The sequence below is a fragment of the Salvia hispanica genome, chromosome 3 (assembly GCF_023119035.1).
Source record: "Salvia hispanica cultivar TCC Black 2014 chromosome 3, UniMelb_Shisp_WGS_1.0, whole genome shotgun sequence".
In the NCBI taxonomy this organism is placed as follows: domain Eukaryota; kingdom Viridiplantae; phylum Streptophyta; class Magnoliopsida; order Lamiales; family Lamiaceae; genus Salvia; species Salvia hispanica.
The window spans coordinates 3036431-3059048 of record NC_062967.1 but is presented as its reverse complement, the minus strand read 5'-3'; the positions used below and the strand labels follow the sequence as shown (position 1 = coordinate 3059048).

General features: G+C 37.1%; 2 protein-coding genes and 1 pseudogene across 2 annotated transcripts; 1 reads left to right on the top strand and 2 right to left on the bottom strand.

The window, feature by feature from the left end:
• Window positions 1–6113: 6113 nt before the first annotated feature.
• LOC125211642 (glutamate receptor 2.7-like) lies at window positions 6114–10065 on the bottom strand. The gene is made up of 5 exons (XM_048111521.1): window positions 9801–10065; window positions 7828–9173; window positions 7420–7732; window positions 6936–7342; window positions 6114–6856 (listed from the first exon to the last, which is right to left on the bottom strand). The coding sequence occupies exons 1-5, from the start codon at window positions 10060–10062 to the stop codon at window positions 6224–6226; spliced, it is 2961 nt and encodes a 986-aa protein (XP_047967478.1). The 5' UTR covers window positions 10063–10065; the 3' UTR covers window positions 6114–6223.
• Window positions 10066–12088: 2023 nt separating this feature from the next.
• LOC125215144 lies at window positions 12089–16161 on the bottom strand (annotated as a pseudogene).
• Window positions 16162–19765: 3604 nt separating this feature from the next.
• LOC125215130 (glutamate receptor 2.2-like) lies at window positions 19766–22054 on the top strand. Its single transcript, XM_048116455.1, has 3 exons — window positions 19766–20024; window positions 20442–21757; window positions 21842–22054. The coding sequence occupies exons 1-3, from the start codon at window positions 19766–19768 to the stop codon at window positions 22052–22054; spliced, it is 1788 nt and encodes a 595-aa protein (XP_047972412.1).
• Window positions 22055–22618: the final 564 nt, after the last annotated feature.

Here is a 22618-nt window from a genome sequence, read left to right as displayed (position 1 = left end):
GTCGAGGAAATGGCGGTATTCGAGAAGCTGAATCAGCAACTGAATTGAATCAATTGATGATCTGAATGTTCAATTCGCGTTAATTGAAAACCTAATTCGGTGAAATTTAGGGAAAACACAGGGAATGGGGGTTCGAGAAGCTGGAATTCAGAGATTCGTGAACGAGGATAAGGCAAGATCGGAAATACGCGATTCAGGCGAGAAACGCCTACGCGACCGGCGTCCACATGTCGGAGAATGTCGCCGGCGGGAGCTCTGCCGCAATCTCCTCCCGGCGAAGGGCGCTTTCTGGAATTCGCAGATCGTATTTGGACACACATGTAATTTAATTTCTAATCTCATTTCATTTTTCTCGTTTAGATTTTGATAGCAGCAACCTTGATCCGATTGATTTTGTATTGATTTTTATACATATTCTTCCTCTTTCCCCTCGGATTTTGTTGCTTTTTTTGTTTTTGTTGTTTTTTCTTGCTTGAATGATTGATGTATGGATGATGATGGGGATGGAGATTCACCTAAATAATGATATTCCTGTTAACTGTGATATCTCAACTTTGTTTTAATTGTTGACATTTGATATTTTGGCTATTGATATGTGAATTATAAGTGTTATTTTTTAGTTGTTGACATTTTAATACGAGTTGTTGACATTCGATATTCTCGGCTATTGATATGTGAATTATAAGTCTTATTTTTTAGTTGATGACATTTTAATACGAGTTGTTGACATTCAATATTCTCGGTATTGATATGTCAATTGTAAGTGTTATTTTTTAGTTGTTGACATTTTAATACGAGTTGTTGACATTCGATATTTTCGGTATTGATATGTCAATTATAAGTGTTATTTGTTAGTTGTTGACATTTTAATACGAGTTGTTTATATTCGATATTCTCGATATTGAAGAAATGTTAAATGTACAATTTTTTTATTGTTGTTGGATGATTTATCAAGTATGAAAAGAACGGAAAATACGTAAAGAATTCTGCTTTTGAGGCAAATGTTACGTGTCTCTCTCTTTTATTTCTCCAAATTAAAGCATGAAATATTTTGCACTCTGGTTGTTTGGTAATATTTCTCATTTGAAAATTAGTTGCTAAGATTTAGTTATCTCCCTTTTTTAATATCAACTATGCATGTCAACTACCTATATAATCTATGTCAACTACGTATACAATTAATAACATTTGTTGTTGACATCGTGGTTCCCATAAATAACATTTGTTGTTGACATCGTAGTTGACATATTGTCTCCGTAGTTGACATCGCGAAAATGACAATTATGCCCCCTAGTTGACATAATGTTTGAGTAGTTGACATTGCGCGAAAATTGTGAATGAGTGGCTGAAAATGCATCTCATTTCTCAATTAAGCTAAAAAATCTCAACCTAACAAGACCCGTTGTTGATATTTGATTTTGCTCTCTATTGACATCTATTGTATGATTTTGTTTTTTTTAATTTTAAGATTTGTTTTCTGAGTTGTACACACTTTATACAAGCTGTTGACATTTGGTTATAAGTTGTTGACATTTGAATACAAGTTGGAGTCAGACTTGCCTCCGTGCTACTCGCTGATGAGGGCGTCCAGGCTGCCCCAGTCCTGCCTGGAGGGGTAATTACAATTACAATTCATGTTTTTAAGGTTAATTACAATTAAAAATCATGTCAACTATATATACTAGCCATGTCAACAACTAATATAATTATGTCAACTATGGTGCATATCGTGTCAACGGTACATACAAGTCATGTCAACTACGGTACATATCGTGTCTACTACACGTACAAACCATGTCGACTATACATAGAAACCATGTCAACAACAATTATAAGTCATGTCATCTACACGTACAAGCCATGTCAACAACAATCAGAGTTGTTTTTTAGTTGTTAACATATACTAAAAGTTATTGACATTATCTTATTAGTTGTTGATATTTGATTCTGCTCACTAATGACATCTATCTTATAATTTTCTTTATTAATTATAATATTTGTTTTCTGAGTTGTTGACACTATATACAAGCTGTTGACATTTGGTTATAGGTTGTTGACATTTCAATACAATTTGTTGAACTGATTAACATTTGATATAACTGCTAAGTTCAAACTTCAGAATCCACAATAATAGTTTTAAAACCCATCCAACTATATAATTTAAGATTACTTACATATGGAGATGTAGTCATATAATTTAAGATTACTTAAACATATAATTTAATTATGCTCAATTATAATTCATGTTTTTAAGGTTAGTTACAATTAAAAATCATGTCAAATATATATACTAGTCATGTCAACAACTAATATAATTATGTCAATTATGGTGCATATCGTGTCAACGGTACATACAAGTCATGTCAACTACGGTACATATCGTGTCAACTACACGTACAAGCCATGTCAACTATGTTACATACTATGTCAACTACACATAGAACCATGTTAACAACAATTATAAGTCATGTTAACAACAATTATAAGCCATGTCAACTACACATAGAACCATGTCAACAACAATTATAAGCCATGTCAACTACACATAGAAACCATGTCAACAACAATTATAAGTCATGTCAACAACACGTACAAATCATGTCAACAACAATTATAACCAAATGTCAACTACACTTTCAAGCCATGTCAACAACAATTCAGTCATTTTATAAAAACAATATACTATTTAATCTTAGTTTTAGTTATTTTATTTTAACAATATTCTCTACTTTCTCTTTCCTTTTCTCCTGTTGCTTTTCTTTGTTCGTTTCAACTTGTGCGTCATCCATTGGGCTTGCAGCTGGTGGTGAGATAGGAGAGGCTGATTCATTGGCTCACCCCTTTAGGATCATAACCTGGCGATGTAGGGATATTTTCTCTGTTTCTTTCTTCTGCATACTGCTTGTAAATTAGTTCTACAATGTTAGTATATAAACTGTAGGAGTAATCTAATGTCAACTCAGAGAAACATATGTAAACAAAATGATGTACTTACTTCATCAAAGAAATGTCCAAATTTAAAAGTTGGAAATTCGGTCAAATCTTCAAGAACTTCCTTTTCTTTTTCAGCAATAACTATTGATTCAGATATTGTTTTCCAGTGATCAAAAGTATCAGGCTTGTCTTGAAGGAACGTCTTGGACAAATGAAGAAACTTGTCGGCCACAGATTCAAGTGAAGTCGTTTGGCTTCCAAGTGCATATCAACTCAAGCAGTTGCATCAAGAAGCAAAACACATATGATGACTGGTGGGAGGGGGTATTGATTGACAAGAGAAACCTCATATACTTATTCAGAGACAATAAAATTACAAAATCCACTGGATAAAAAACAGGCATAAAACACCAAAATATGATTACACATCATCCCTAAGACCCTAACTGTTGGGAACATCCATGAATTGACACTTGAGGAGATTCTAGTAGAGATTGAAAAGACTTACAGCTATACCACATGCAATGAGTCCAGGCTTCTCCCTGTCATCCATACGGACACATAGCAGTAGAAAAGCTCTTATATACCAGGGGATTGCACCCAGAAAGAAACTAGTAATAAACCTAGCAAAAAAGCAGCAAAATCAGAGAAGTTCCTATTTCATTGAACAAGATGGTAAATCATTCAACTATCATGAAACTATCAGCTGCACCGCATACATTATCTCTTAAGAAAAGCATTTTTGAAATAATTAAGTAGACAATGACTGCTAGATAAACTTACAAGAGCCATCCAAGACCAACACCAAAACAGGGGAGCCGTTCCTCCCTAAAAGGTCCATGAGCAACAACATGACCTAGAAACATTTATATGTTTTCTACAGTCATCCTAACAGCCATTCAAACAAGCATACACTATGTCAATATAATTATGTCAACACCTATTCAAACAAGCATACACTACTACTGTCAACAGTATATTATTATAGCTATGTCAATAGCTAGTATATAAAATGTCAATAATCTTAAAATTTTTAAAATCAAACAGAATAAATCAATATCAATTATACACGATATCATGTCAATAAGAAGTATACCCTGTTGACAACAAGTGCATGCATGTTATTACGATTATGTCAATAGATAAAGTACATAATAAATCTATGTCAATAACAAGTATACCCTATCGACAACAAGTGCATGTATATTCTTAAAATTATGTCAATAGATAAAGTACATAATAAATCAATGTCAATAACAAGTATATCTCATATATAGCAAACACAATTATCTGGTTACTATTATGTCAATTTGACTATGTCAACAACGATTCTAATAAGTATACACTATGTCAATAACAAGTATATCATGTTTAAAGCAAACATAATTATCTTATTACTTTTATATCAATTGTTAAAGTTTATAATGTCAACAACAATCCAAACAAGCATACACTATGTCAACAGTATACAATATCATCTCAATGACAAGTATATGCTGTTTATAGAAAACACAAGTCTATTATCATAACTATGTCAATAGCTATTGTATGAAATGTCAATAATCTTAAAAATTAAAACAAATCCTTAACTGGAAGCAGATGCATGTTCTCTTTCGTTTTTTCCAGCAGCCTTGTTGATTTCCCCCTCTTCCGAATCTACCATCGCTAATCAACAATAAAAAATCAGCAGAAATCGAATTCAGAAGAAAACAAATCCAGATCTGTTTTAATACACTAAAATCGAAGCAATATACTTAAAATTTGAATCAATTTCTTAACCTGAAGAATTCGCTTCCACGACCGCCGATTTGGAATGCCTTTTTCCGGCTACAATCGGTGCTTCAACTTCAACTACTTCTTCGATCCTCATTTTTGGAAATTAATTGATGTAGAAAACTGAATGAAGTCTAAGATTAGGAGATGAATAGCGACGAAGGGAAGAGAAGATGCAGAATTGTAGGAGAAATTTGGGAGAGAACTCAGAGAAATGTTTGAGAGTTTTACGGCGTGTTTTGAATACAGCTGAAACATTTTAGAACTAAAATGACAAAAATACCCCCCTGTTGACATAAACCAGGCGCTGTTGACATCGCGCGAAGATTGTGAATGGGTGGCTGAGATTGCATCTCAATTCTCAATTAGGCCAAAAAATCTCAACCTAACAGGACCCTATATATATATATATATAGGATTGTGATCAATTGAGATTTTTTATGCTAATTGAGAAATGAGATGCAATATTAGCCACTCATTTTTATTAAATGAGTGGTCCAGATTTTTCCACATGAAAAATATCTTTAGATTAATTAATTATGAAAGGGTAGAATGGTAATATCATAGTAAATTTTATTCAATAAATATTTTTTTTAATTTTTAATTTTAATTTTTTATTAATTTTTTAAAAATTTTTAAAATTATTTTTTATTTTTTTTAATTTTTTTAATTTTTATTTTATTTTTTTTAATTTTTTAATTTTTATTTTTCAACTACATATACAATTCATGTCAACTACACACATATAATGTCAACTATGTGTACAATCCATGTCAACCACACACACAATTCATGTCAACTACACACATATAATGTCAACTATGTGTACAATTCATGTCAACTACATGTACAATTCATGTTAACTACACAATATAATGTCAACTACATGTACAATTCATGTCAAATAAGTAGTATTTATTGAATAAAGTTGTTGACATTTGATGTGTAGTTGACATGAATTGTATATGTAGTTGAAAAAAAAAATTAAAAAAATAATAATAAAAAAACGAAAATAAAAATTAAAAAAATTATAAAAAAAATTTAAAAATTAAAAAAAAAAATTTAAAAATAAAAAATAAATAAAAAATAAATAAAATTACAATTATGTTCCTCTATTGACATAAACCACATGCTGTTGACATTTCACAAATATTCTAGATGAGTGACTGAGATTGCATTTTAATTCTCAATTAGGTTATAAATCTCAACCTAACAAGACCATATATCACGTAACAACCCTACATTCCTACTGGAATTTCCAAGTAATTTTCATTTGGATATATGTTACTTTCAATCCTACTGGAATATCCACATGATTTATTCATTTGACAATATTATCGAGATACAATATGAAATATTCATGCATTTGATCATTTCTTAATTAAATTTGACACTATGATAGTAAAATCAAATTCAATAAAGCTTCATTAAATAATGGCCAGTAATTGGAGTAATACTAATGCCCGTGTGCATATCTAGTATGAAGAATAAATCCCATTTATATGAGCCAACTGTCTTAGTGAGTTTCTTGAGCCACTGTTGACGCTGATTGCTGGTCTTGGTCTTGGTCTTGGTCATGTTCTATAACATTAGACTCTTCTCCTCCATGCCTTATCGTGAAGCATCCTGCTAGCGCTTCAGGACTTGAAGACGTACGACTTGGTGGGCCGTTGTTGCCTGGTGAGTTATGCGAGAAGGTTGATGGGCTTGGATGGAAGTACTCGTCGGAAGGTTCCATCACTATTCTCGCACAATCACATCCGCAACCATTGTGATTCACTCTTTGTTCGTACTTCTTGAAAGTGTGACAAGTGATGTCTTTGCTGTTGAACCTCTGGAGTAACTCCAGTGATTTGCTAGCTAGCGTTGTCTCTGCGTTAGAACCTTGATGCACAACATGCCAATTCTCGTAGAGAAAACTAGTCACATAGATAATCAAGGCTATAACTCCAGCTATTCCTACAATCATAAAGAGCCCCCAGAAGCTTTCTATCCCAAGACTGTTTGATGAGGAAAACTCAATAAAATCTGCACATTCGGTATCATTTTTGAACCATTTATTCTCAACCTCCATCATCTTCATTCCCTCAGTAACATTTAATATAGCTCTTGAAATGTCAGGCACTAGAGGAGATCCTATAGGAAAGGCCTGGAAACACATTACATTAAAAATAAGCATGTGTAAGTATATGGACATACATCAAAAGAGAAAGGTATTTGATACGTACAAAGCCAAAACCATCTGTCTTGTACATTGGGCCAACCGTGATGTATTTTGAGCAGTATTTGGCGAGGAAAAGCTTGACGTATGGTATCTCATCAAAAGCAGCAGATATACCACCTTTTGCACTACCTTTCCTGAAAAGTTCATGCATATCCTCGGGGGAGCTATATGCCAAAAGTCTGGATTCGTCAAAGCTCAATCCTTTCAAAAGTTCAAAAACAAATGACCCATTATGGTAGCCCACAGTTTCTTTGTTTCTTATAAGCTCATTGACATCTGTGATGGTGGGTTTCAGCTCTTGGACTGTCAACATGGAAGTAAGACTAGCTGTGTAGCTCTGCGTTAGTATCAGAACCACCAAGAACCATATGATCAGCAGAAACCTAGACAAGTTGCTTATCACTCTCTCCCCTACAAAATCAAACCAATATAAATTACTTGTTAGATTAGTGTAATCTATGTCTAATGCTAGAAAATATTTAACTTACTGTTAGCGAACACCATTGTTGAAAAGGCAAACCAAAATATCGTGCCTACTTGATGCCAAAGAGGGCCCCTGAATTCTTCATTGATCCGATGTTCTAGAATCCAAATAAGGAAGCCAATGAAGACAAATGAGCAAAAGCTTGTCAACCAAAGTTGCCATGTCAGTGGCTTTAGAAATGCCCATGCATTTTTGTTCTTGTCATTTTTTACAGGTACAACCATTGAAACACCAGATTCTGTATAAGGCAGGGTGAAATCGACATACTGTGACCTACTTGCTATGATAGTTACATCTCCAACTGCAGCATCAAATTCCTGCCCATGGAATAGAAAAGGTTATGCATCCAAATTACTGACATACTAAATGTGGTGATGTGTGGTTTTTGAATCGTTAATGGAAAGATACTTACTCCTTTGTATACTGCATAAACAAACTCATCATAACTGCCGGCTCTCTTGTGGTCAGACGTAGCAAAAGGAATATACTCATACTGCACGCCATATGGTAGTGCTTCGATCACCATATCAAAAACATCCTTGCAGTAACCTTCCACTTTTGTAGAATTGTCGGAGTTCCAAGTGATATGCATGAACTCAAAGAAACGAAGTTTTATAGGAACTCCGATTCTTAACTTCTTCCCATTGGTTGGAGTGACCCAACCCTTGGGTGGATTTTTTCTATCGCCTGGCCACATAATGAATCCGATGTTGGACTTGGAAGTGGAGTATGTTTCTTTGGTTGATTTTTCAAAGTTGAGTTCTCTAACAATTCCATTACCTTTTGTCCAATATCCTACAACTCGGGCTCCTGCACCAATCACATTGATTATCTGGTAAGGAGGTGATTCCAGTTGTCCTTCAACTAGTTTAAACTCTCCAGCAAGGCCTCTGAAAGTGATATTTGACAGCATTTGAATGAGTTCAGTTCCAATGCTTGAGACTCCAAAGCCTTCAAGATCTGTTGGTGTTGTGGAATCACTTCCCTTCTTCAGAAATGTAGCATTTCTTATTCTAGCCTTTTCTACTGCCATTGCTAGTGCAACTGCAGAGTCATAAGCCCAGAATCCGAAGATGTTCAAATTCATATCATGATTTGTTGGGTTTTGCGGCCGAATCTCTTTCTCGTATTTGACTTTGAATTTGTGCAGCTCTTCCGATTTCAGAATATGAGGCCTTACACCTATAACTCCTTGCATATCTTCTTCAAGAACTGAACGATCCATTGAACTTAACTCGTTTGTCATACCATCAGTTATTATCCACACATAGTCTTCACTCATCATTCCCAGTAGTTTAGCTTTGCTGAACAGGCGAGAACCAAGAGTGGTCCTCATGTGGACAATGAAAACTCTAGTTTGGTTTCTCATCAGCTTGTAAAGCTCTGCAACAATCTGATCATCCGTTGCGAATGATGGTATGACACTCCTGTAAGGTATGTGTACATTTACCTGTTCCAAGCTATCTGCTAAAAATGGCATAATCCCGTGTCCAAACTCATTATCTACATAGATTGGCACAGCCTCTCTCCATCCATAGGCTTTGACTGTTGCTGCTATGGCCTTTACTTGGGAAGAATCATCTAACGCAGCACGAACGAAATATGGACTTTGGATTGACAAGAGAGACGGGCTTGAGGCTGAAAATGTTATGATCGGTACTTGAGATTTGTTCCCAAGATGTATCATAAAAGGTGCCTGCATCGAGGACAACGGACCTATAATCGCTTGCACTTGGACATTCTTCAGTAAATCTAGAGCTGCATATAATTTAATTGCAAGGAAAAAAGTATGTCAGATTCTGTTCTTCTTTAGAACTTTAGCCATTCATTGGCAAATTTTAAGCAGTTTATAGAAGAAACCTGTTTATTGATGATGACATGTTGATCTTGATTTCATTCTTTAAGTAAGTATTATGGCGATTGAGCTGAAATTTGTTGTTCTTAGTAGAACCTTAACCATCAGTTACTGTTGCTTGTGAATAAGCTAACCATGCAATGAATGCAAATAAATTGGTACTATTTCGTTTTACTTGCATTAAAAAGTTGGAAGGTATATTGCTCCTGAATGATTAATGATGCAAGTTCCACTTAGACAGGGATGCAGCTATGAAGAACTTATCATACATGTCTGATTATCACAGCTACATATACATGTGCAGCAAACATGTGTCAATTAACATATGAAGTGTAATCGAGTTTGCTTTTTTCCATGGTTGCAGAGTGTTGGTACCGGGCCAGAGGGACTGGCCAAAACGGCAAAAAAGAACTAAGTAAGTAAAGTTTTTCCATGTTCAATTGAAAATTGTCTCGTAATTAGGCCTTACTGATTGTATACTCGCTAAACCTGCGAGTTTAATAAGTAGGTTGATTTAGTAGTATTAGTACCTGCTGCAGCTGCTCCAACAACATCTTTCTTGGAGTCTCTCTTGGTAAGGACCAGCCTAGTCTTGTAATGGCCATGTTTGGTGTAGAAATCGGAGAGTGCCATAGTGATGCAGTTCAACCCCATTTTCCCGACATAATCGTCCATGTCCACCACCACTCCAACTCTTACAGGGAAAGGTGTGCTCTGCGCCATGCCGATGTTCAACAAGAGAAGCAAAACAACAAGAGGGGGAATGGCTACTATGGGAGCCTCCAACTTCATCTTGTGCAGTTATTTGAGCTCTCAAAATTTGGATGTTGATGATAAGTTAAGGTATAGAGTTACCAGGTTATATCTTTGTCAAGCGTTTAATTACTCGCAGTTGATGCCATATTTTTTGTCTCATTGCAATTGGGGAGGTAGTTGCGTGGTAATTTCACTATATAAGTTCCAAGTATCAAAATAATATTGTCGATATTGACATTGATATCGATTTATGTAAGAGGAAATGAGATGAAATCTAACTTGTATTAGATTTTTGAACGAATATTGAATATTGACTGTTGAACTTGAAAAGTCTAGTTTTGTTTGGTAATAAATCGACAAAAATGGATTTTGTGAATTTAGCATAAATCAGCTTTTGGCGTGACTTCTACAAACTCAAGTCTTTAATAAATGGATGCTTCTAAGTTCTAAACCTTGTTTTCTAAAAGAAAAGACAAAAACAATTTATTGAGAACTGAGAAGGTGTGGATTTGATTCTACTAGCTATCACAAATATTAGTAATTGTCATTCTAAGGAGTACTATATGTGGAAATAATAATATTGACGGACAATGATATTTAATGAGTGTACACAATGGTGGTCCTCTTGAGTAGGCATGCCCAAGCCACTGTTTATTGGGCATGCCCAATAAATTTGGCCATGCCTTATATTTTAATATTACTAGAATAAAATTTATATTCCTATAATAATTAAAAATGCATACTTAAAAAAAAAATGCATCCTTTAAAAATTACTAGAAAAAATTGAAACCAAATTTTCGTCGTATTATAGATAGGGTAAAATTATACAACGAAAAATAAGAGGAATAAAGTATTTATAAAAATAATTTTTGAAATTAAAAAAAAAAAAAAATCGGAGCCACGGGCCGAGTCGCGTGCCCAAGAGCCTCGGCCTGGCCGAGAGCTCGGCTCTCTCTCGTCCACCCCCTGAGCCTCGGGCACCCTGCGGCTCGGTAGTGGGGGGCTGCGCCTTGGCCAACTCCGGGCCAAGAGCCGCGGCCCTCCCACTGTGGACACTCTAAAGAGCGAACTCATTTTTTATTATTTAAACAAAAATATCATTTTTGTCTTTTCTTCTCTCACTCAATTGTCTGCAGTTCAGCATTATGATATGATGATTCATTCAAGAAACATGTAGCGTTTACCTTGACCGCCGTATATCAAGCCTTTAAACTTTAAACTTTAAACTTTAATCTAATCTAATGAAGTCGCCTTCTTGAAATGTGAACTATTAAGAAGATGAAATTAAAAAAATACAAAAAATGATCAGTTAATGAGATGAGGGTTATGAAAGGAGTAGTTTTAAATGGATATTGCTTCTTCTAATAGAATCTATTGACCTTGTGATGAGGAAAATAAATAAACAATGCAGGAGAGAATAAAGTTGATATGTAAGAAAGAATAAAATACGTTAGTGATAATATAATATAATTAAAAAGTTACTAGTAAAATAATAGAGCAAAAGATATTAAATTTGTTAACTTTAATTATAAATGAAAATTACCTGTTGTATTGAGGATCTTATATTTTTTATTTAGAAAATAATAATTTACTAGTAAAATGAGAATGAAGCCACGTCAAATTCAGTAATGCTATTAATTAATTAAATAAAGCCCAGTAATTAATTACCATATCCATAACACGAAAACACATTGTTGTAAGACTTACCAATCGAGAGCTAAACTTGGTCAGTTTCAAAGGAAGAATGAGAAATCTGCGCGAGAAAAAGGTTGGTAAATGCTGTATTTCCATATATGTGCTGATTAGGTTATGTCTGATGATCGTTGTAATGGCTAAATCCCATAACATGTTTGTTAAAATGCCTAAGCGAATACTAAAAGAAATTCGGGAAATTAACTTTGTTACGACACAATTCTGGATTTTGTTATTTGTGATCCTCTCTCTCCGCTCATCTAGGTGCGTAACAATGTGAGGGGCTTGCATAGAGAATAACTGTTGCAGAAGATGGCGGAAATTTAAGCTTAAAAGTGGAAGCTGTGATTGAAATATGCTGGTAAGCATATGATATTGTGAATACATATGTGACATGTTTGTTTCCAGAATTTCAAGTTCTTGACTTTATCTGCGCCTTGTGTGCTTAGAGTAAATTCCATTAATAAGAGCTCCTGCGATTTCTGGTTTTGGTCTTGTTCTGAAGCATCCTGATACACTCAAACTGTCAGCTCTGTGCTTCAGGACTTGAGGAAATAGGACTTGGTGGGCCGTTGTTGCCTGCTGAGTTCTGCGAGAAGGTTGATGGGCTTGGATGGAAATACTCGTCGGAAGGTTCCATCACTGTTCTCGCACAACCACATTCGCTTCGTTCATTCTTCTTGAAAGTGTGATAAGTGAGGTCTTTGCTGTTGAACCTCTGGAGTAGCTCTAATGATTTGCTTTTTAATGTCGTCTCTGAATCAGAGCCACGACGCACAACATGCCAATTCTTGCAGAGAAAACTAGTCACATAGATTATCAGGGCTATAACTCCTGCTATTCCTACAATCATGAAGAGCCCCCAGAAGCTTTCTATACCAAGACTGTTTGATGAGGAAAAATCACTAGAATCTCCGCATTTTGTGTCGTTTTCGAACCATTTTTTCTCAATCTCCATCATCTTCTTTCCCTCAGTAACATTTAATATAGCTCTTGAAATATCAGGCACTAGTGGAGATCCTATAGGAAATGCCTGCACACGTATTACATTAAAAAATAAGCATGTGTAATAATAAGGATATACCTCAAAAGAGAAGGGTATGTGATATGTACAAAGCCAAAGCCATCTGTCTTGTACGTTGGCCCAACCGTGATGTATTTTGAACAGTATTTGCCGAGGAAGAGTTTGACATATGGTATCTCATCAAAAGCAGCAGATATACCACCTTTTGCACTACCTTTCCTGAAAAGTTCATGCATTTCCTCGGGGGAGCTATATGCTAAAAGTCTGGATTTGTCAAAATTCAATCCTTTCAAAAGTTCAAAAACAAATGACCCATTATGGTAGCCCACAGTTTCTTTGTTTCTTATAAGCTCATTGACATCTGTGATAGTGGGTTTCAGCTCTTGGACTGTCAACATGGAAGTAAGACTAGCTGTGTAGCTCTGCGTTAGTATCAGAACCACAAAGAACCATATGATCAGCAGAGACCTAGACAAGTTACTTATCACTCTCTCCTCTACAAAATCAAACCAAAAGAAATTACATGTTAGATTAGTGTAATGCTGGAAAATGATAGTATCAATAATCACTTACTGTTAGCAAACACCATTGTTGAAAAGCCAAACCAGAATATCATGCCTACTTGATGCCAAAGAGGGCCCCTGAATTCTTCATTGATCCGATGTTCTAAAATCCAAATAACGAAGCCAATGAAAACAAATGAGCAAAAGCTTGTCAACCAAAGTTTCCAAGTCAGTGGCTTTAGAAAGGCCCACGCATTTTTGTTCTTGTCATTTTTTATCGGTACAACCATTGAAACACCAGATTCTGTATAAGGCAGGGTGAAATCGACATACAGTGATCTGTTTGCTATGATGGTTACATCTCCAACTGCAGCATCAAAGTCCTGCCCATGGAATAGAAAAGGTTATGAATCTAAACGCATGACATACTAAATGTGGTGATGTGTGGTTTTTGAATTGTTAATGGAAAGATACTTACTCCTTGGTATACTGCATAAAGAAGCTCATCATAATTGCCGGCTCTCTTGTGGTCAGACGTAGCAAAAGGAACATACTCATACTGCACGCCATATGGTAGTGCTTCGATCACCATATCAAAAACATCCTTGCAGTAACCTTCTACGTTTGTAGAATTGTCGGAGTTCCAAGTGATATGCATGAACTCAAAGAAACGATCTTTTACAGGCACTCCGATTCTTAACTTCTTCCCATTGGTCGGAGTGACCCAACCCTTGGGTGGATTTTTTCTATCGCCTGGCCACATAATGAATCCGATGTTGGACTTCGAAGTGGAATACATATTTTTGGTAGATTTTGCAAAGTTGATTTCTCTAACAATTCCATTATCTTTTGTCCAATATCCTACAACTCGGGCTCCTGCACCAATCACATTGATTATCTGATAAGGAGGTGATTCGAGTTGTCCTTCAACTAGTTTAAACTCTCCAGCAAGGCCTTTAAAAGTTGTACTTGACAATGCCTGAATGACTTCAGCTCCTATGCCCGAGACTCCAAAGCCTTCAAGATCTGTTGATGTTGTGGAATTACTTGCCTTTTTCAGAAATGTAGCATTTCTTATTCTTGCCTTTTCTACTGCCATTGCTAGTGCAACTGCAGAGTCATAAGCCCAGAGTCCAAAGATGTTCAAATCCATATCATGATTTGCTGGGTTTTGCTGCTGAATCTCTTTCTTGTATTTGAATGTGAATTTGTGCAGCTCTTCCGATTTCAGAATAAGAGGCCTTACACCTATAACTCCTTGCATATCTTCTTCAATAACTGAACGATCCATTGAACTTAACTCGTTTGTCATACCATCAGTTATTATCCACACATAGTCTTCACTCATCATTCCCAGTAGTTTAGCTTTGCTGAACAGGCGAGAACCAAGAGTGGTCCTCATGTGGACAATGAAAACTCTAGTTTGGTTTCTCATTAGCATGGAAAGCTCTGCATCAATCTGATCATCTGTTGCGAATGATGGTATGACACTCCTGTAAGGTATGCGCACATTTACTTTTTCCAAACTATCTGCTAAAAATGGCATAATCCCATGTCCGAACTCATTATCCACATAAATAGGTACAACCTCTCTCCATCCATAGGCTTGGACTATTGCAGCTATGGCCGTTACTTGGGAAGAGTCACCTAAGGAAGCACGAATGAAGTATGGACTTTGGATTGACAAGAGAGACGGGCTTGATGGCTGAAAATGTTATGATCGGTACTTGAGATTTGTTCCCAAGATGTATCACAAAAGATGCCTGCATCGAGGATAACGGACCTATGATCGCTTGCACTTGGACATTCTTCAGTAAATCTAAAGCTGCATTTTATAATTTGGTTGCAAGAAAAAGTATGTCAGATTACAAATTTTCACACTGCATTAGGCTTGAATATATGAAAAGAACACAGATTCTTCTTATTTAGAACTTTAGGCTTCCATTGGCAAATTTTGAGCAGTTTATAGAAGAAACCTGTTTGTTGACAATGGAATTTTTATCTTGATTTCATTCTTTAAGTCCAAGTATTATGCTGAAATTTTTAATTTCTAGTATAACATTAACCATCATACTGTTGCTTGTGAACAAGCTTCAACCATGCAAGGAATGCATTTAAATTGTTCTTTCATTTTACTGTTAAAAAGTTGGAAGGATCATTGTTCCTGAATGATTAATGACCACAAATATTACAAAAGTGGATACTATATGTGAAATTATTGACACAGAGTAATTGACATTTAAATCTATCCAGAAATAGAAATTAAGAAAGTCCTATTCTTAGTGAAATCTGCACTAAATCCTTTTCAAATGAAAAATGAAAGATAAAGGTCAAAATTGGTCCTGAATATATAGTCATTTTACCTTTTTGGTCCTAAATTTTATCTTTTGGATTTTTTGGTCCTGCACATATGGAATTTTGATCATTTTGGTCATCCGTCAATAGTTCCATTAAAAACTAACGGTCAACCCGATTTTGACCAGATTAAACTCTTAATTCTGATTTTTAATTCACTAACTAATCTCCTAATTATTTTAATAAATATCCAAGTTAGATTACGGGCACTAAACACTCGAAATTCATTAAATAAGAAATAAAAAAGAAAATCTAATCCTAATTCCACTGAGACAAATCATCAAACACCTTCACCCCAAACTCAATCAACGCATCTTCGACAACCGCGGCGAGCTTCTGATTCCGGCGGCGGCAGCCACCACCGCACCCCCAATCTTCCTCCCTCCCTTAACCAATTTCCTCTTCTCCCCCCCTTTTCCATTCACCACCAATTTCTCCGGTGGAGCTGCTCGCCATCCCGCTTTCCCTCGCCACCCTCTCGAAATCATCCCCCAATTTCCTCACCGGACCTTTCTTCACCGCCACAACCTCCTCCTCCTCGTCCTCCTCATCCTCATCCATCAATCCGACGACTCGCTGCCGCTTAATCGCCAGAGGAGCGCGCGGCGGGGAGGGGGTTGTATCGATCTCGACATGGATCTTTTGCAGGCGATTTTGCGGCGGATTTCTTCGGAATCGGAGTGCGCTTGAAGATCTGCTCCTTCTGCACTTGGAGCTTCTCGACGCTGCCCTCGATCCGCCCCTGGAGGCGGTGGCGCTTGACGTTGAGGCCGCCCATGGACCAGTGGGCCTCATGCGCCCACGACATGAGCGAATCGGTGATGGAGGACGGCGGATCGACCCTCTCGGAGTTGAGCTTGACATCGGTGTAGAAGCGCGGGCTTTAATAAAAACCCTAGAGTTAAAAATAATTAGGAGATTAATTAGTGAATTAAAAATCAGAATTAAGAGTTTTTAACGGAACTATTGACGAAACTATTGACGGAGGACCAAAATGATCAAATTTTCATATGTGCAGGACAAAAAAATCCAAAAGATAAAGTTTATGACCAAAAAGGTAAAATGACCATATGTTCGGGACCAATTTTGGCCTTTACTCAAAAGGGAATAATATTATCATAATTCTTTATGCTAAGCTATAAATAATTATGTGTCATTTTTTAAGCAAAAACGTCTTTTTTCTTACTTAGTTTATCAGTTTTCTCTGTATTTCATCCCTCGGAAAATGACAACCATCACAATTCTGCCAAAATTCGGTGGCTTCCACACATTTAATGTAATGTATAGCTTCAACATTATCATATGATTCATTCAAGCTACATGTAGCATTTCCCTGACCGTATATGAGAGAGATTTCTTTAAAAGAGACTCAATTCGCAAGCCTTACTAGATTGTATATTCACTAAACCTGTGCGTTTAATAAGTAGGTTGATTTAGCATTAAAAGTACCTGCTGCAGCTGCTCCAACGACATCTTTTTTGGAGTCTCTCTTGGTAAGCACCAGCCTAGTCTGGTAGTAGCCATGTTTGGTGTAGAAATCCGAGAGTGCAATAGTGATGCAGTTCAACCCCATTTTTCCATCATAATCGTCCATGTCTACCACCACTCCAACTCTTACAGGGAAAGGTGTACTCTGCACCGTGGTGCTGTTCAACAAGAGAAGCAAAACAACCACATGGAAAATGACTACCATGGGAGCATCCAACTTCATCTTGTGCACTTATTTGAGCTCTCAAGTTGATGATTATTTTAGGCATAGTTACTAGGTTATATCTGTGTCTCATTGCTAATTTGGGGAGGTTACATGTTCATTTCATTATCCAAGTTCGAGTGTGAAAATAATATTGTCGATATTGGCATTGAAATTGATTTGTGAGGGAGGAAACGAGGTGTAGCTTACCACAAGGCACAAGCATGATATTTTTGAATAAATATTGAATATTGACTTGAAAAGTGTAGTTTTGTCTGGCTATAGCCTATAAGCTTGCCTCTTCTAGCATGCAATGCATGGATTCTACCAGCCACCCATTTGTATTTTACCTATGTATATTACTCCGTCCGTCCCATATAATTTTACACACTTTGACCTGACACGGGATTTAATAAATGTAATGGAAAGTGAGTTGAAATAGTTAGTGGAATGTGGGTCCTACTTTTAAAGTATTAGTTTTATAATAAAATGTGAGTAGGAATGAGTTAGTGGAATATGAGGTCCACTACCAAAAATGGTAAAAGTGAAATGAGTAAAATTATGTGGGACGGCCCAAAATGAAATACTGGGTAAAATTATGTGGGACGGAGGGAGTACATGTATGCAGCAATTTAGATGTGATGCTACAGCCCATTTAGTCTAGGTAGTGGACTAGCAACCTAATGAGTTCCTGTTCGAATCTCAGGGCCTTGTTTTTAATGTTTTACGTATTTTTCTATGCCTCCTTGGATATTCTCTCAATTTTTATATATACTAATATTAGCAATAACAATTTTAATAGTATGCTATGTATTATAAAAAATTTAGTCTTAATTATGTCGATGTCAATGTTGTAATTGTATCTCTAGTTTCTACTATTCGACCTCTAATTATTTCTCTTTATCCTCTTTTACACTCAACTCTATATTACTTATGTTTCAGTTTTTTTTCATGTCGTTGACACTTAAAATACACAACAAATCAAACACTGCTACTCCCTCCGTCTCGGCTAACACATTTCTTGGTCGGTATGAGATTTTAGGAGATGTTGAAGAGAGAAAGGTGGGTATAGCTATTAAATGGAGAGAGAAGAGAATTGAATATTTAATTAGAAAGAGAAAAAACGACTCAACTTAATTGAGACGGAGGAAATATATGATTCATTCTACATGTAGCGTTTAGCATGACTGTATATCAAGCCTTTAATTTAATGAAGTTGCCTTCATGAAATATGAAATACTATGAAATAGTAATTGTTTTTTTATAGTTAAATGAATAGAAGTTTAAAGGTCATGTCATAATCTTTTATATGAGATCTTTGGCTTTGAGCATCAATCATTTTACCAGTAGACTAATACATGCGTAAGTAATTCTCACTTAATTATGTTTAAATGGCCGAGGAGGAGTGAGGAAAATCCAAATGGTAAATAAAATTTTATCTATAACGACAAAATGCAACTTAATTGGTTATTTTTCTATCAGTGGCTCAAGTAATCACCGGATAAATGAGTGAATTATTATTAACCATCTTGTAAAAATATATGGTAGAATTTTACTCATGTAATTAGTATATCCAATAGGTACTTTAAATGTTCACACAATTAATAGTTTTTATGTTTGTAAAAGAATTTCAATAATAGAATATATTTTGTGAAATTATAAACTTCTTATCAATTACTCACCTGCAACTTTTCCTACACCACCCCCTACTCCACCCCTCACAAACATGAAATATGAGTCCACCATCATATTTTATGTTTGTGAGGGATGGAGTAGGAGGTGGTGTAGGAAAAGTTGTAGGTGATCCCTACTGGTGAAACTGTGACCACATCCAATCATCTATCATAAAACGACGTAGTTCACTTAGGTAGTTATGAAATTTTCATGCCTAGTGTTAATAAAAAATAGGCAGATTTTAAGGTAGATAGATATCTTGTCTGTATTTCATAGTTATTTTTCCTCATCACAATTAGTGGGGAGGTCAACTAAGACTTAAAATTTATACTCTATTAGATAAATTGTAGTTTTGTATTGCGTTGAACTTGAATGTGACCTCCACAGAATATCACCTACAATCTGGAATTTTCAAGTAATTTTCATTTGGATAAGGCCATATTATGCTTTTGTTCCTTGCTTAATCCAAAAGCACATTACACGATATTAAAAACAAATCGAAGTTTTTATTGAAAATTAATTGCATAGTGAGGTTCATGTCTTGAGAGAACCAAATTAGGAAATGATTAGAGAAAGTGAGCAAGTAGGAATACTATAACTGCAAATGCTGTCAAGTGCAAATTGCATGTAAAATAATCACTTGACTTCACATTAGTGCTCACCACCACACCATTGCTGATTCCTCACGTGTGGATCCCACACTACCACATCAACTTATCACACTCCTTCTATATATATACATGCATACATTGCATTCTCAGTATCCCCCATGCTATATCTCAACTCTTGATGCCTACAAAGATGGAGAAGAGAAGCCATAATATTCCCATTTTGTTCATTTTCCATTACTTGTTGTTTTCAATCTCCAAAATGGCAGATGCACAGACCATCCCCATTAGAGTTGGGGTGATTCTTGACATGGATGGCTACGGACAGATGGCCTTCAATTGCCTATCCATGGCGCTTTCCGACTTCTATTCGACCCACAGTCATTACAAGACTAGGCTCCTCCTCACCAACCGTCCCCCCAAAGGCGACGTCATTGGTGCTGCTTCCGCAGGTAATGCTCTCTTCCCTATAAAATCATACTCCCTCTGTCTGTGAAATGTTGTCCAGTTTAGTCATTTCAATCCGTCCGTTAAATGTTGTCCACTTTGCTTTTTTTCCATTTTTGGTTAAGGGACCCTACTTTCAACTAACTCATTACACTCATATTCTATTATAAAACCAATATATAATGTTAGACCTATATTCTACTAACTTTTTCCACTCATTTTTTCTTCACATTTCTTAAATCTCGTGCCGAGTCAAACTTAGACAATATTTTGCGGACGGAGGGAGTATGTTTGATTTGCATGATTCTCTCCCGTGATTATTTAATCATCCTCCAATCATATTAATCTTATCCATCACATCCATCGAACCAGACGCCAAATGCTAGTTAAGTTAACCAAGTTGATAATCTTGAAAAGTGCAGGCCTAGACCTACTCAAGAATGTGCAAGTGCAAGCCATATTAGGCCCAACCTTCTCATTTCAGGCTAGCTTCCTCATCTCTCTAGGAGAAGAAGCTCAGGTCCCCATCATCTCCTACTCCGCTACAAGTCCTTCTCTCTCCTCAACCCGAAGCCCCTACTTCTTCCGCGCCACCCTCAGCGACGCTACACAGGTGGACGCCATAGCTGACATCGTCGAGGCCTTCGGGTGGCGAGAAGTCGTCCCTGTTTACGAGGAAAACAACTTCGGAGAAGGCATTATGCCTTATTTGAGCGACGCCTTGGGGCGTGTCAACGCCCGCATACCTTACAGAAGCGTGATCTCTACTCTCGCAACCGACGATCAGATCGAGGCCGAGCTCTACAAGCTCATGACAATGCAGACCAGAGTGTTCGTGGTCCACATGTTGAGCCCCCTCGCGTCTCGCCTCTTCATCATAGCGCGCAAGATCGGGTTGATGAGTCGGGATTGTGCGTGGATCGTCACGAATGGGATCACCAACGAGCTCGAGTTGCTGGATCAGTCTGCACTGGAGTCCATGCTGGGAGTTATTGGAGTGAGGCATCATGTCCCGAGGAGTAAAGAGCTCGAGAGCTTTGAGACTCAGTTTAATAAACAGGTTCTTGTTGGAAGTAAATTGAGCATTTTTGGGCTGTGGGCTTATGATGCAGCCACTGCATTAGCTATAGCAGCAGAGAAGGCAGAGCTTAAAGATGTTAACTACATACAAAAATCGACGAACTCAACAGATCTCGAAGGATTTGGAGTGTCGGGTGGTGGGCCGAGCCTCATCAAGGCCTTGTCGAACACAACATTCACAGGGCTTGCAGGGAACTTCAGGCTAGTCGATGGGGAGCTTGAGGCGCCGCCTATGGAGATTGTCAACTTCGTCGGCCATGGAGTTCAGGGCATTGGATATTGGACAAAAGATAGTAGGATTGTCAATGAACTCAACTCCAAAAGCGCTAATTTGTACGCGGATTTTACTCCCAAATCCAAGCTTGGATCGATCATCTGGCCAGGCGACACAACATCTAGGCCTAGAGGTTGGGTGATCCCAACCAATGGAAGGAAGTTGAGAGTTGGAGTACCTGTGAAAGCTGGATTCACTGAGTTTGTGAGTGTTACATGGAATGCTGACAATTCTACAAGAGTAGTAGGGTATTGCATAGAAATTTTTGAAGCAGTAATGGCAGCATTACCTTATGGTGTGAGCTATGAATACATCCCGTATGCATATCCCAACCACACCACGGCTGGAGATTACAATAGCTTGACCTATCAAGTATACCTCGGAGTAAGCTTCTTCGCCTTCTTTTTTTTTTTTTTTATGATAAGCAGAGCTGGGGAGATGTTCGCTAATAACATGATGAATGTGCAGAACTATGATATCGTTGCTGGAGACGTGACGATTGTGGCGAACAGGTCGCAGTACGTGGACTTCACTCTGCCCTACACAGAGTCAGGTGTGTCAATGATCGTGCCACTGAAAGATGTAAAGAGAAAGAATGCATGGATATTCTTGAAGCCCCTTCTTGATTTTTTTTTTTTCTTTCTTTTTTTTTGTGTATGTAATCGAGATGTCCTGGTTTGAATTGTTTTTTTGTTATCAATTATCTACCCCATAAACATATATCGACCAACAAATGTCACTAGAGCATCTCCAATGGTGGCTGGACAGAGCGATTCGTCCCTACCGATCGGCACAACCTTCCGGCGTACGATTTTGGGGGGATCGCGTTTCAGCCCGTCCTCGTCGGGGAAGGAAACGCCCGGGGGGTGGCCGGGGGGGGCGATTTTTTTTTTTTTTTTTTTTTTTTTTTTTTTAAAATCTATATAAAACCTTTTCCCCTTTCATTTTCATTTGCACCACTTGTTTTTAATTTTCTCTCTCACTTTTTGAAGAGCTTTCGGCGGGATGGATCCAAAAACGAGTCGGCCGGCGGCAGTGGATCTCATCCCCGGTACCCAGGGATGGATGGGAGGGGAAAGGGCCCCCGGGGTTTTAAAATCCCCTTGGAAATTTGATGATGGGGATGATGGAAATCGGGGGCGATAAGGGGGAAGGTAAATTTGGGGGGTCGGCGGGCCCGGCGGGGACGCGGGCTCGGGGCCCGGGGGGGGGTATCCCAAACCCCAAAAGATGATCTTTGCCCGG